Source organism: Miniopterus natalensis, chromosome 14 (genome assembly GCF_054644295.1).
Source record: "Miniopterus natalensis isolate mMinNat1 chromosome 14, mMinNat1.hap1, whole genome shotgun sequence".
NCBI lineage: Eukaryota > Metazoa > Chordata > Mammalia > Chiroptera > Miniopteridae > Miniopterus > Miniopterus natalensis.
In genome coordinates, this window is record NC_142094.1 from 50,864,224 (window position 1) to 50,878,604 (window position 14,381).

At 50.7% G+C, this 14,381-nt stretch overlaps 1 protein-coding gene across 1 annotated transcript in view; it reads right to left on the reverse strand.

Annotated features, from left to right (window-relative positions):
* Positions 1-1,031: 1,031 nt before the first annotated feature.
* Positions 1,032-14,381, reverse strand: part of ABLIM1 (actin binding LIM protein 1) — a 208,949-nt gene continuing 195,599 nt past the window's right edge. Inside the window, exons 17-24 of the mRNA XM_087823971.1 lie at positions 12,235-12,326; positions 10,915-11,029; positions 9,353-9,417; positions 8,664-8,724; positions 8,117-8,124; positions 7,060-7,134; positions 6,100-6,180; positions 1,032-5,036 (exon numbers count right to left, since the gene is read on the reverse strand). Coding sequence (XP_087680097.1) covers positions 4,923-5,036; positions 6,100-6,180; positions 7,060-7,134; positions 8,117-8,124; positions 8,664-8,724; positions 9,353-9,417; positions 10,915-11,029; positions 12,235-12,326 — 611 coding nt within the window. The 3' untranslated portion in view covers positions 1,032-4,922. The remainder of the gene's footprint in view (positions 5,037-6,099; positions 6,181-7,059; positions 7,135-8,116; positions 8,125-8,663; positions 8,725-9,352; positions 9,418-10,914; positions 11,030-12,234; positions 12,327-14,381) is intronic.

The following is a 14,381-nucleotide window of genomic DNA, read 5'->3' on the forward strand; positions in this document are numbered from 1 at the left end:
CCCTTAGGACGGAATTAGTACCCTTCCAAGAAGAGGCGTGGGAGAGCTTACTTCCCCTCGCTGCGGTCCACGTGAGGACACAAGGCGACATCTCCGGGCCCAGCAGGCTCTCCCCAGGCACCTGGCCTGCCAGCACCTTGACTGTGGACTTCCCAGCCTCCGGAACTGTAAGAAATACATGTCTGCTGTTCAAGCCACTCAGTCTAGGGTCTTCTGCTACAGCACCCCACATGGACTAAGACGACTAGGTTCGATGGACACACAGCAGAACCGCTGTGGGCATAGGCTACCGTGAGCATAAATAGATGCCTGTATTTCCTGCAAGCCCTAAATCTTGGCAGTGAAGGTCAAATAAATCAAAACGTAGGCGGCTTCCTTCACTTCAGGTCTGACAATGCGGGGAGGTCACAGATTTCAAGGCTCTTTTCCTCCCACTGCATTCTAGTTTCTTAGTAAAACGCCGGCAGTCAGGGCAGGTCAGCAGCTCGTTCCTCGGACCTCCCCGAATTCCCAAGCCCCAGCCTTGTCTAAAAGATGAGACTGTACCACAAAGTCAAACACCAGCCAGTTCAACAGCTCGATAAATTTTTTTTTTTTAATGTTTTTATTGATTTGAGAGGGATAGAAAGATCGATGAGAGAGAAACATCATCGATCTGCTGCCTCCTGCACGCCCCCTACTGGGGATCGAGCCCGCAACCCAGGCACGCGCCCTGACCGAGAATCAACCGTGACCTCCAGGTTCCTGGGTCGACACTCAACCACTGAGCCACACCGGCTGGGTGAAAAATTGTCTCTTTAGTCGACTTGGTCACTACGGTCCGGACAACGGGACAAACAGCCCTGGGCTGTGCCATGACTATTTATTTTGTTGCGTTTCCCCTCCGACCCGCCTTCCCATTTGATAGACACACATTCCTAAGGCTTTGGTTTGATTTCGTTTCTGTTGTTGGGAGTCGGGCTGGTGCTTCCATAAACGGGGCCGATCTTTAGAGGGGGCAGGGAAACAGGCAAGCAAACGGCGTGGAGGCGTCTAGGAACAAAGCACGCACTTTATTCACGGAGCCGTGAGTACACAGAGACGCGGGGCACAGCAGAGGGGCGAGCGCTGTTGCAACGGGCGTGGAGAGGGTCGGGCTCGTCCGCACAGCGACGCGGGCCGCTGGCCACCTCTGCAGACCAGCACGCGGTACTTGGGGTGCAGACGGACACCCACTCACTTTCACGGGGGACACGACACATCTTTTACACAGTTCCTCCAAACATTTGCTTTCGTAGATCTGAAAAGGGGAGGGCGGGAGTAACAGCAGATTGTCCAACATTTGAAAGAAATTCCATAAACCCAACTGAAAGCTTCGATGTGGGACTGCCGGAAACTCGGAGAAAACACACACACTCGTTACATAAAACCCCCAGAGAACACCAAGCTTGTGGCGTCCATGTTTCCTTCCGCAGGGTAAGAAACAGGCGTGTGCCCTGAAGGCTCGCCACCTCCTTGGACGCTGGTGTCTACCTCTGGTGAACCGGCTCAGAAAGGGACTCGGGGTCTCCACTCTCCGGAGAGATGCCTGGGGCAGTTTTATTTAATGGTAACAATTCCCACTTAATTATGCTAAGCATCAGGACATGTTGGATTTCTTTAATTTTGCTGTGTACACAGAAATTGTTTAGAAAGTTCCTTTCAGCTTAAACTATCCACACCTCCCCTTTTCTTCTTGTCATGAAATTAAACTTGTCCAATAAAAGCACAAAAATCCATATGCAAAGCGTATCCATCACCACCTTCCCCCAGTTTCCTGGGCAGCGGGTGGAAAGACAGTGATTTTTTTTTTTTTTAAATGCCAAAGTAAAAGTTTCTCCTTTTCATCATAACACAGTTGGGTAGTTCTCTTAATGTCCATCATCACTAGGAGGTGGCATCAGTGCAAACCTCAAGTCCAAAAGCATCTCTTTTTCTGGATAGAATGTTCTTCAGAAAGGAGTACTAATGAGTGAGGGCATACTGAAAACCCTTGGCGTGCCAAAGGAAATCATTTTAAAAATCAGCTGAAATCAAGGCTGGCTTAGGAAGTACTGATTAAACAGTGACCAGAAATACAAAAGAGTGATTTGTAAAAACGGAGCCTGCTTCAGAGGACAGAGGGGCTGGGGTCGAAGCCCATTTCCTCCCACCCTCACTCGTGACCGTCGGAGAGAAAGCCCTGTGGGCCCACCGCTCCCCGCCCCTTTCACACACCGGAGAACCTGAACACCAAGTTTGCTTAAAAGAGTTTTTAGAAAGACCTACTTAGTCCAAAGTGGTTAATTTGAATTTTTTTTTTTAAACTAGCAAAAGCATATATATTTTATATAATCATCTGAGAAGCAATTCTTTAGAAAAAGGTGTTTGCTTTCAAGTGTAAAGAAATCAGGTGAAAGTTTTATAAATGTTTCTGGCCAAGAAGTGCTCCAAGTAGAGTTGATGGACAGAACCCGATCGATCGAGAGGGTGAGGGCTGAGAAGAGCTGCTCCGGGCTCACCTCGGAAGAGAAAACTCAGCTTGGACACAACAGAACTGGGAGAGACTAGAGGACAGGACAGATAAAAACAACTTCTCTTTTGTCTTTGCACCTATTAGCCATTAACTCTAGCTTCTCTGGTCAAGGTTTCAGAGAACAGGCAGTTTGTCTTTAGTTACTGAAGCCGCGTTATGCACATTTCATCACTGACCCAAGCCACAGTGCAGACGCAGGGCTGGCTGTACAAGTTTATCCCCACTCTTCACGTCTCAGCATAGATCACACAAGGAGTCTGAGTGGCACCCCAGCTTTCCTGGGAGAAACTTCAAAGCAAGCACTGACGTTCATAGGGCCAGAGGCCGCGCCTACCCCATGCACTCAGCGTGTGCAGTCTTAAGGAAGCCCAAAGCTCAAAAGGGTAGCCCTTGTGTCTGCGCCGGGGAAGCTTGCCGGGTGGGGTGTGTGATTCATTCCCGAAGTGAACAGCCCCTGCTCGTTTGCCTGTGTCAACACTGCCATTGTGATGGGCAGGGCGGGGCGGGGCGGGCGGGGCTCAGGCTGAGAATACAGATGCCCCGTGCAGTGGCCTGGACGCCCCGTGAACAAGCGTGCGGAGCCCCGTGTAGTAAACGGACGGTGAGCTGCAGCGGCACACTGGATCCGGCAGTCAGGAGCAGCAGGCTGCCTCAGCCTCCCCTCCAGCCCGAGTGGGGCTGGGGGCCCGCTCTGCGCTCGGGTTCATTCAGTGCCCCGTCTCCAGGGCACAGCGCTGCTCTGCTCGCAAGCAGGAGGCCACTGGCACTTTGGGGCGATGCGTACGCGTAGCTGCATGGCGTGGTTTAAACTTGCTAATACACTTGACAGGGAGAGAACCTGTTCTCCCTTCCAAGGTGGATGCAGAGCCAAATGCAAAAGATACGAGGAAAGCAAAGTTGCATGGGTGGGAACAGGTCTGGGGCTCAGTTCTCTATTGCTGCAGTTTTTCTGACGTGGATGTTTGATCTGTATGTGCACACACGGGGCGTAACGCATTAACCAATGGAAACATCGAGGGTCCTTTATGGACCCCAGAGTGACAAAAACTCTCCACCAGCCTAGCGCTGGGACCCTTACTGATGGTGGCAGGGAGACACTGGGGATACGCTGTGGTCCCCACGCCTCACACTTTGCCAGAGCAAAGCAAGGACTGGGACAGACAGGTGGCCAATGCAGGTGAGGTCAGAGAGAAGATGGGGCAGCAGAAACACCGGATGAAGCAGGATATAAACGAAAGGGCAAAGCTGAACACCGCAGTCTGGATTCCTCAGGTCCACCCCAGCAGAGCCATTTGCAAAATAAGTTAGTAGTTCCAGTGCATGTGCGTGCACACACACACATACACACACGCACGCACACACATCATGGGGTCAACAGTGCTGGGCAGGAAGAAAAGCTAAAAAGGCCAAGTGAAATCAGTGCCAGGCCATCTACCTTGAGGTTGCAGGGATTTAAAACAGAAAACCACGTCTCTCCTCAGCCGACTTCTGAAAGACCTTGAAAAAGCCACAACCAGTGCGGGTGAGATTCAACTCAGCAGATGCCAGATGCAGGCGAGGGTGGGAACTTGCGTCGGGAGGGCATGGACCTTTTTTTTTTCCTTCTTTTTTTGCCATGAGTGCCATGGCCCCTGGGTGAGAATCACCTAAGAGCATGCACCTGTGCCAGCCTGGAGTCCATTTACCCTTTCCTTTCTTTGCAAAGGGGGACCAGGGCCAGCTCCCGTCCTTGGTAGGGAGGGTGAATCACACTATCTAAAGCAGAAAAAGTTAAGGGAGTTTTTCCTTTCATTCCTTTTCCTTCTTTTTCTCTTAACATTGTTTTTCTAAAATGATACCTAATTCATTTGTGACCCAGGTGCGGGCTGAGTCGAGAGCAAGGAGCTGGTTAACAGCGACTCGGGCTGCGCGAGGCCAGGGAGCAAAGGCGCGTGGGGACGGCTGCCGGGTGCGCATGGGCCCTCGGGCTCCGTCCCAGCCGCCCGCTGCACCGTAGCACAGGGACACTCCGGGGTTACGGCGGCCGCTTGGCTCCACGCGGCATCCTAAGGGCACTTGCTGGCTCTTATCCGGACAGGCAGCGCTACTGTTGGACACCAGTTAAAGGGGAACAAAGGACGGGGCTCCTGCCGTGTGCACAAGGAGACGCAGAAAGGTCGCGTGTGAACGCCACCGCCGAGCGTGGGAACAGACTTTCTGCCCCGCCGCAGCCTGGCGCGGGCTGCCGCTGGTCGGCCCAGTATTTGGCCCGTGGGTGTCTTAATCGGATCCCCCCCTTTGGCTGTTGCTGAGGGACAGTAGTTTGCAAATTCTCCAGTCAAGTTTGGGCCTTAATACAACATCCCATGTGTCACCGCCGCTTTTTCGAACTGCTGCCTGCGGGCGGGGCTCAGAAGAGCTTTGCTTTCTTCTTCATGTCGTTGCGTCTCCAAAGAGGTAACTTGTCGAACTCCTGTATGGACATCCCAAAGATCTCCCGGAACACTTCGGGGGCTAAGTGGCGCTGTGGGGGGAGAAGAGAACTGCGGTCAGTCCCGATGCCCACGCGGGGGCCACTCGCCTCGGTGAGCCAGGCGGGACGCGGAGGGGAGCACCCCTCGGAGGCCCGAGGCCCGACGGCGGGCACCGCGCCCGGCCCCTCACCTGCCTGGGCCGGGCCAGGCACCCTCTGCACCGCACAGGGGAGCTGGAGCGGCGCTAACGATGGTTGAAACGGCGCTGAATGGAGAGGGGACAGAGAAAGGTGACTTATGCTGGAGGTGGCTCTACTTCAGGCCCTTGGGATGTTGGGAAGAGGCAGAGAACGTAGACCATGGCCATGAGAAAGCCGGAGAGACTTCCAAAGTGGTCCTTGGGGACGCCGGGCTCCCTTCTGGCTCAGCCACAGGTGAGGTGGATGGATGCCTGGCCTACTCCTGAGAACCCCCACCTGTCACCCCTCCTAGGAAAGGCCCTAGGATGCCGGAGCCTTGATTCTCTGTGCCTGGCTGAACTGCCTGCAAAGGCACTGCCTTTTGTCAGGGGAAAAAAGAACAATTCTTTAGGAGGCTGGCAGCCAGGGCTTTTCTTATTAAAATCATTCAGATAGAAAAGTAGAAAGCTCATTCCCCCGTGTCTAGGGAGGTCTGGGGTATGCGGGCCCAGATAACCCTTCAGCAAGGCATGCGGAGGCCGCTGAGAGAAGCCTGCTCGGTACAAGCCTCTTTGCTGAGTGTCCCCCCTCCACGGACTCAGCCGGGGCTGGGGACAGACGGGGGCTGGGGCTCTCCAGACAGGGACGGAGGGGCCTTTCTACGCCACCAGCCAGAATTATGGCAACACCAGGTTTCCAAAGAAAACGACTAACATCATACTGGGCTCCTGGGTTGTTGTTCTGGATTTTACTTCATGCTGATCTTTTAAGTGTAAATACGGGTTTTTCTGGTTATCAGCAAATTCTACCCTACCTGAGTTGTGAGGCTGACTCTTTTCATGTTTTTTGCCTTCACAGAAACGTTTCTCAGGGGGAAGTTGGAGGACGTGCACAGGGAACTGCAGTTGGGACCAGATTTTTATTTTTTATTTACCTCCAGCCTTGTTCTGTCGACGTCTCTCAGGATTTTGTTGCGCCCTCTGTTGGTCACCATGAGCATTTCATACGGAAATATCTGGGAAGCGAAGAGACACACCTTCTAGAACACTGTGGTCCATCACGTTACCAAGCAGGACCTACTGAAAATCTGGTTCTCCTCAGGGAGAGCTTCTAAGATGATAATTATGGCACCTGAGGTTCCAGAGTACGGGGACAGGTTCTCACATATGCCCCACTGCCCACCTGTGTCCCAGGCAGCCCTGCGCCTTTGCAGGGCTGGGCTGTGTGAAACAATACAAATCTACCATGTCCTGCGGAGGAAGGTAGACACTGGAAGGGAACTGAAGTGATTTAGTGGACATAGACTTCAACAACCTTGTTCTAATACTGACTCACGAATCCGCGGAGCCAGGCTGACCCAGAGCAGTGTTCTGGTGGGTGATATGATAAGTCCCAGGGAGGGTCCTCATGGAGCACAGCCCTTGGACACCTCTGGAGGAACAGGATGCTCTGGAACTAGGGCGACCAACCATCCCAGTTTGCCCAGTACCAAGGAGGGTCCTGGGACACAAGACTTTCAGTGCTAAAACTTGGCAAGTCCTGGGCAAACTGGGACATACTGGTCACCCCATCTGGAGCAGTGTGCAAGTGGCTCCACTCAGCACGGGGCACGCCTTGTAGTGCTCATGGCAGGGGCCACGTTAATGCTGAGGTCACGGGAGACGCGCTGGTACTTCCTGTGAACATGTGGCACCTCACCCAGTGAGGGCTCAAACCTGCTGACATGGTGTGACGAAACGAGCCAGGTGGCAGGGTGCTCTGTGACATGGCTTGCCTAGTGCACCAGCCTAGAGCCACGTGGGCCTCGACACTGAGGATGGTGAAAAGACAGAAGACCAAATCTCTTCCAGGGCCACGTCCTGGCCACTCATCTCTGTACGACAGCTGAACTTGCCTTTGGCTCCAACATGTTGGGCATGGACACTCCACGGTCCATCCTCATGCCAGGCACGTGGCCATCCGGGAGGGTCTGCAACAGAGAAGCTGGGTCAAGGAGGAGCCCATGGCAGCGTGGGAGCTGGAGGGAGAGCTCTGTGGGCTCCCAAATCCTCCTGTTTGGATCTCACGTCCTCTCCACCACTTTATAGATGTGTCATCTTAATTACTCTGGATTTTTCAAAATGAGATGCTTGCTGAATAGGAGCAGGAGTGCTGCTGTTTTCTACTAGCCTGGTATAACCGTATTGACTAGGCCCTGAATTTAGGCTCCAAGCATGAACGGTACGTAAAAAAATGGCTACGTTTACGACGGTTCATTCTTTATTTTTATCTTGTGTTTCTTTGCCTATTTTCCCTTTTCTCATTCTCTGTCATAATTTTACGAGGCTTAGGCTGTACGGAAAAAGGAACGGTACCAAAGCTTCTCTTCCCGTTTGGCCAACACAGGAGTTTGTGTTCATACGAGACCAGGCAAAGGAAGGGGGACCTAAAGCACCGAGTCACTATAACCAAAAGAAAACAAACTGCAGCCCGGCCTGGTGGTTAAGCATCTTCCCACACGCCAAAGGGTCACAGGTTCAACCCCTGGTCAGGGGCGTGTACAGGAGGCAACCGATTGGTGTTTCTCTTACACATCGATGTTTCTCTCTCTCTCTCTCTCTCTCTCTCTCTCTCTCTCAAATCAACGGAAAATATCCTTCGATGAGGATTTAAAAAAGAAAATAAACTATGCATGGGCGGACCCTTGACGCTGGTCCCCCCCGAGGAATGACTCTTCGAGGCCAGAGCAAGACAGTCCTCAGACACCTGTCCTGGTTCCTGCCATGTCCCCAAGGCCTGCGGGGACAGCTGGCTCCCCTGGCTCCTCACGGCTGTAGACTACTGATTCCATCGATCAACCCCAATCAGCAACTGCTCAACAGAAACCCTTCCCGGGAGCAGCAACACGCATCTGGACTGAATAATGGCTGTTCTGCTGGTGCGGCCAACTCAACAAGGACAGGGTTCCATACCTGGTAGTCTGCAAAGACAAGAGAAAGCAGCTGTCAGCAGGGAAAGACCACAGAGAGGCACGGAAACATGAACAGAGAGGCTACCCTGCTGCAGTTGCCCAGACGTGTCCCAATGACCATGCTCTGGGTCTCTCTGCACACAGCGCCCGCCTGGCTCCCTGGAGCCAGGAAATGCCTGCTCGGGTTTCCATTATCAGTTAAAGCACCTTTTTCTACTGGAGGTCATTTTCCCTGGCACCCCGAAGGTGCTGCTGCCTTCTTTCTGCATCTCCAGTCACGTGCATTCTGCAGGCAGGCCAACCATCGCTGCACCCCAGGTGTCTGCACACAGTAGGTGCAATGAATTCGCTCTTACACGCTTGCTTCTCACGGTCTCATGTCACTAGAGATCCTCGGAGATGTTAAGAAGGGCCCTGTTAGCCCGCAGAGGGTAGGTGGGGGATCCCACTTCAGAATGTAATGCGGCACGAACCCCGCTAATGTGCCTGTCACTGCCTAGCCTGTGTCAACCTCAGCCATGGTCACACTGCGGCCGCAGGACCCTCACCTCGCACTCCCCCGCTGACGTCCCCGTAGCTGTTGTACTGAGCAAAGTCTGTAGAGACGGGCTGAAATGAGAAAAGGCACAGTATTAGAAAATCTACTGCACAGTGATCGCTTGGGAGTCAGGTGAAAAGGGGGAGAGTTTACGAAGCCTGAGAATTCTTCCCCAGCTGGACCCTGGGCCCTCATCGTCTTTCCCCACTTCCTCTCCCGTTCCTGTGAACCCTGTCTGTGGTCGTCCTTCGATGCCACCGCTCAGTAGGTCCTTGCAAGCAAGTACCTCTTGCTAATAAATAACGTTTCTCCACATAGTTATCACACATAGTCCACGTGTTGTGGGAGGGAGATGGCAAAAAACTTTCCTAGAAACTCTTTACAGCAGAGATAAAGGCTCGAATAATGACTTTTTGCTTGGCTGCAGGAATATTCGCCACTTTATTACTTAATCTAGTCTTCCCGTAAACGTACGCAGGCTATTCTTTTATCCAAAGGCAACTTCTCTTTCTTTCAATAGAAATATTTATTTTGCCCATAACTCGAGGTGATTCACCAGGAGATCGGGGAGAATACAATTTTCATCAAATGCTAACACTGAGGTCATCATGTCAGAAGTACTCAGAGATGTGTCAGCACGTCCACCAACACGAAGGGAGGAGGGAGTCCACTCGGAAACCACGGGAGGAGAAACCTTACCCGGTGAAGTCCGTTTCTTCCATAGCCCGGGAGAGATGAAGTTTTAGATGACAGAACGTGCGAAGCTAAGCGAGAAAAAGGTGAAAAAGCAATTGTTAGGAAACGGGAGGTGTTTATTCTTTAATGAAATTGGTGGTATATCTTCTACCCTGCAGAGAAGATGATTTAGGGGAAAAAAACAATCCAAATAATATAGGGCTGAAATATTCACAAAATGCCGCCATACTGGGTGATGCAGGGATGGGTGGGCGGTGATATTACTGAGGAGCAGTAGGGAAGGAAGGGCCCTGCACATGTTATCTCTGAATCCTTGGGACAGCCCTAATAATACTGTTGTTATTGCCATTTTACAGGAGAAGAAATGGGAGCTTAGGAAAGTATCTTGCCCAAGGTCGCTCAGCTTGTAAATAGCTGAGCAAGGATTTGAATCCAGCGCTATTTGGAGGTATAAACCCATGCCTCAGTTGATAGGGCAGAAACCATTGACCCAAAAGTCAACCATGTAAGTTATCAAGGTCTCCTGGCCATGGCTGGACCCCTGGGAGGCCTGGGATAGGGTGTCCCATCAACAGCTTGGATGCCTCATGAGCTGCTGGGCTTTGGGAAAGGCAGACCTGGGCTTGAATTCTGGCTCTGCAACTTAGCCTCTGCATCTCTGGGCACCGTATTTCATCTTTTTAAGCCTTTCGTTCTTGATCCAAGTAGCTATATATTCTTACAGAACATAATCACAGAATTAGATGGAACTCTAAAGATTAGCGAACCACCTAATCCAAGGTCCACGCCAGGCAGGCATCTATGAGAGGTAGCCAGGCATCCAGTCAGGACTGTGGGCTCTGGGGCTATGATACTTGGGACTCCTAAATCCCAGTTTTGCGAGTTATAAGCAATGTGACGTTGGGTAAGTTACTTAAACCTCGTATACCTGAGCTACAAAATTGTGATAATAATCATATTATCTACTTCATTGGCACATTGTGGAAATTAAGTGAAATACTGTTTAGCAAAAATGCCTGCATACAGTAAACACTAAACACATTTTTAAAGGAAGCATCAGGAGAGGAAATTAAGCTTGAGTTCAGAACACGGGAGAAGAAATCTTGTGGGTTAAGAGAGAACTGGCTTTTGACAAATGTAAGCAGGGAAAGCATCCAAACAGACTGTTTCAGCCCGGTATATAAGTAATGTCCTTCAAAAGTGTCCAAAACAACACCGTTAGTCTTCAGCTCTTGTGTTGACTATATTAATGTAAAATTATTACGCTTAGAAAATGTAGTTCGTGCTCTCTATGGCCGAAAGCATCCTGTTCTTTGCGTGGATTTCCTTTATGCTATCTCCCTCTGACATGATTATTCTAACCTGACCCCTTGTGTCCCGAGGCCCTCTAAGGGCTCCCCCTTTGCAGCAGGAAGGAAACACACATTTAAGGAAGAACCATGACATGCTTACAAGCTAGGTTGGCATGGAGTGGGTTTCCCGCACTTCCTTCTCCACAGAACACCCTGTGGGTTCCCCCAGAAATGTCCCTGCCCCCCAACAGTCAAGGTCGGCCCCTTGCTCACCTGAGTTGATGGGAGAATCGTAGCGACTGGTCGACAGGGATGATCTCTCCCTCTCCCTTTCCCTCTCTCTCTCCATCTCCTCTTTCAGTATCAGCTGCCCCAGGCCTGAGTTGAGCTATTTACAAAGAAAAGAAAAATGGAAGGGAAGCCTGCAGTTACTTTCATGAAAAATATAATTTCTTTTTAGAAGATCCTGTGAGAAGTTTCCGACTCTGGTGGAGCCCGGATGTATATAGTCTCAGAGCCTGGTGGTGCCTTAAGAGCTCGGCCGGGTTTTGGGCCTTGAGTCCCTCAGCCTTTTCAGTGTCAAGGCCGCATTTCCCCAAGTCAGGCTCCATATCAGAAGGATGTTCTCCCTCCCATGTTCTCCCCCAAAGTGCCAGCAGGTGACTTTTGGCGTAGAAAAGGGAGGTTGGGGATAGCAGCCTTTAAAAAGAAATTACACTGATTTGTTTAAAAACAAGAAAAAAAGCCAATACTTGCTGATTGTACAGGTTTTAGAAAACCCAAAGAGTAACCCATAACCCGCCACTCCTACATTTTGTTTTATATCCATACATCCAAACAAAACCTACATTTTGTTTTATATCCATCCAGTACTTTTTATGCACATATTCTACAAACTGGGATACTGCTATAAATGCAATTTAGTATCTTATCCCTTCATATAAGCCATATCATACACATTTCCCATATGATTAAGTATCTTTGGAAAACGTCATCGGGAGGGATTCACCCATTCCTCACTGGGGGGAGAGTTTACAATTTCCTGGCTCCCCCCGTCCCAGGCTATAACTGCCTCTCTCTGTATTGGTCTTCTGGCGCCCACGTTGGAGGTGGGAGAGTTAAGAGGGCTCCTTGGTGGCAGTCTATTTTATTCCTTCTTTCCTGGCCCAGATATGCACACAAGGTCCCACGGGTCCTGAGGAAAGACCTGGAGCAAGGCTCAGTCCCGAGGGGACTCCTTCGGCAGAGCCTGCAGGAGGGAAGGGAGGTGCTGAGCCACCCGGGTGGGCACCTTGCCTCTACCTGGCCCTGCAGCACCCTTTCAACTCAGGCGCCACACTCACGTGCCCCGCACAGGGCCTCACCCTCCTTGCAAAAGCCCAAACGTCACACGTCCCTCTGCCGTCCAGCCTCAGGGCCTCTCTCCCAGAACCGCTCAGCGCCCTGTCCTATCAGTCACCAGGAGCAGGACCTTGAGCCAAGAGCCGGGCCACTTACCGCTCCTCTCGGTGGCCCACCCACAGCAGTCACTCCAGAAATACGGCGCAGGTGGGACGGAACCGCAGACGGCAGCGAAGCCGCTTAAGGACAAACCTTCATCAGCTGCTCTTCCTGAAGCTGCCGGCGTCGCGTAAGCTCCTCCTCGTCGTCTTCTCGGCCGCTGGACCTGCGCCTCGTGTCAGCTCCTAGTTCCCAGGAAAGACTTCTCGCGTCAGCTGCACGGCCCGGGGACCGCAGGGGACTGGGCCACCTGCGCTCCACGCGGCCGACGGCCAGTCGGCAGCGGTCCTGGCCATTAACAGACAGCACCAGGGACAAGGAGCCTGCCGCCCGCTCGGCGCCGCCGGCTGCTTTCTCGGGGGGCAGGGTGGGTGCGGGACCCGGTGCGGGGCGGATCCCGGCCTCCCCGCACCCGGTCCGCTCAGTGAAAACCCGTGTTGGCCACTGCGACTGGGTCTAAGTCACCCGCTGGGCCCGGCCAGAGCTCTCCCTGTAAGTGGGAGGGGCACCTACACTTTGAGGTCTCTCAGGTCAATTTTCAAATAGAGAGAAATCCAAATTCATCTGCAAACGTTTAAACAGGCCCTCTTTTGGGACAGGCTTTAAAATCCTGCAGTTTTCTCTTTCGCTGAATAGATAGGCTCGCCATAACATCACCCTGCCTCCTACCCTTAATAAACTCATTCGCAAGTATGCTCTTCCCTTTTTTCTTAAGGGGTAGGTGCCTAACGCTTCCTTTTCCTCAATCCTTTGAAAAATGATCACAAAAAAGTTTTCTACTAATAAAAACTCAACAAAAACTCTCAATACAGCAATATAGCTAGAAAGTGCCTTACTTGGGTACAGTTTAGCAAATCTTGTACAATTTTAAAGCTGCCTGGTAAAGGGGAGTCGGGGTGGAAAGGAGGGATCTGTCTAAATGGTTGGAAAATTAAGATAATGACTGTTTTTCCTAAATTGCTTGGATTAATCTGGCTGCGGGAGGAAACAGGAAAGCTTGCTAATCTAATCAAAATAAACTAATAGTCTCAGTTTTCTTATTTTGATTAATGGACCAAAAGCTGTCTTCGTTTTGGAACCCCAAAGAGCTTGAAACTATTTAGTGCTGACAGTTTCACAACAAAATGTTAATTCTCCGACCCCCTTTGAGTCTGGCTGCCGTGGGAACCCCACTAAGCAATGTGACTGAGCCGGGAACCGCGAAGGCCCCCCAAACTGCCTGGTGGAGAAAAGCTGATGACTCTTAGCTCCTAATATCATAAATGTCAAGGTGAATATTCTCTTTATACTAATAAAAGTGAATAAACACAAGTTTGCAAGGCTTAGGTGCGTCTCAAGTCAATATCATGCAGAGAACGCTCGTGAGTAATGAACCCAAGAGATGGATCTCCTTCCACTATTTCCATACATGTAAAATCTACTTAAATTGCTCATAAAAATTATTCCAAAAGTAAACAATAGCATGATGAAAACAATTTGGAAATTTTGGAAAATTGAAGGCCTTTGAGGTTGTCAACAGAAATGTGATAAGGGAGTCGTATCTTTGTCAAGCCGATTCGCTGCATTTTCAGGATTAGCGTCTGAGTTTGCTAATACCACTTTTTAGGCCAGGTGATTGCATGACTGACAACACAGTAACGGAGGACACAGACACAATTCTGAAGCACAAATTGGCGGTTCAAAGTGAAGAATGAAACAGCTGAAACGTGACATCGTAGCACAGAATCATGGAAATGATGGATGTAAAAATCACCTAACTTCAGAACACACAGTACTCTGTAGGAGCCCGTCTTAGAAATGGAAATGTGATTTTGTAAGAAAAGCCAAAGTGCTCCAGGGTTAAGATTGGTTGTTACGAGAACTGCAATTACGACCAGAAATCGTCTAAAACAAATGTGACCGAAAGAAGCTTCTGTGGACACTCGGTTAATTCACCCATTAATTTCTAATTATATGGAACAACGTTCTTGCCAAGAGGTGTTCCAAACAGTTACTGACTTAGCAGTAATGCTCCTGAGGGTCCGCACGCATCATCTGTTTTAGACCAGCTCTGCATCTTGGCGATTTGGTTAGCGCAAGGCTCTGGTAACTGGGGGTTTGTAACTCGGAAGCGTTTTCGCACACACGTTAATACCACATTAGTTCTTTCCACTGTTCTACCTCTTGGCCATACTTTTCTTAGAAACCTTTATGATAGGACACATTTTCTTGCATATTTTTAAGCATTTCACTCTGAGACC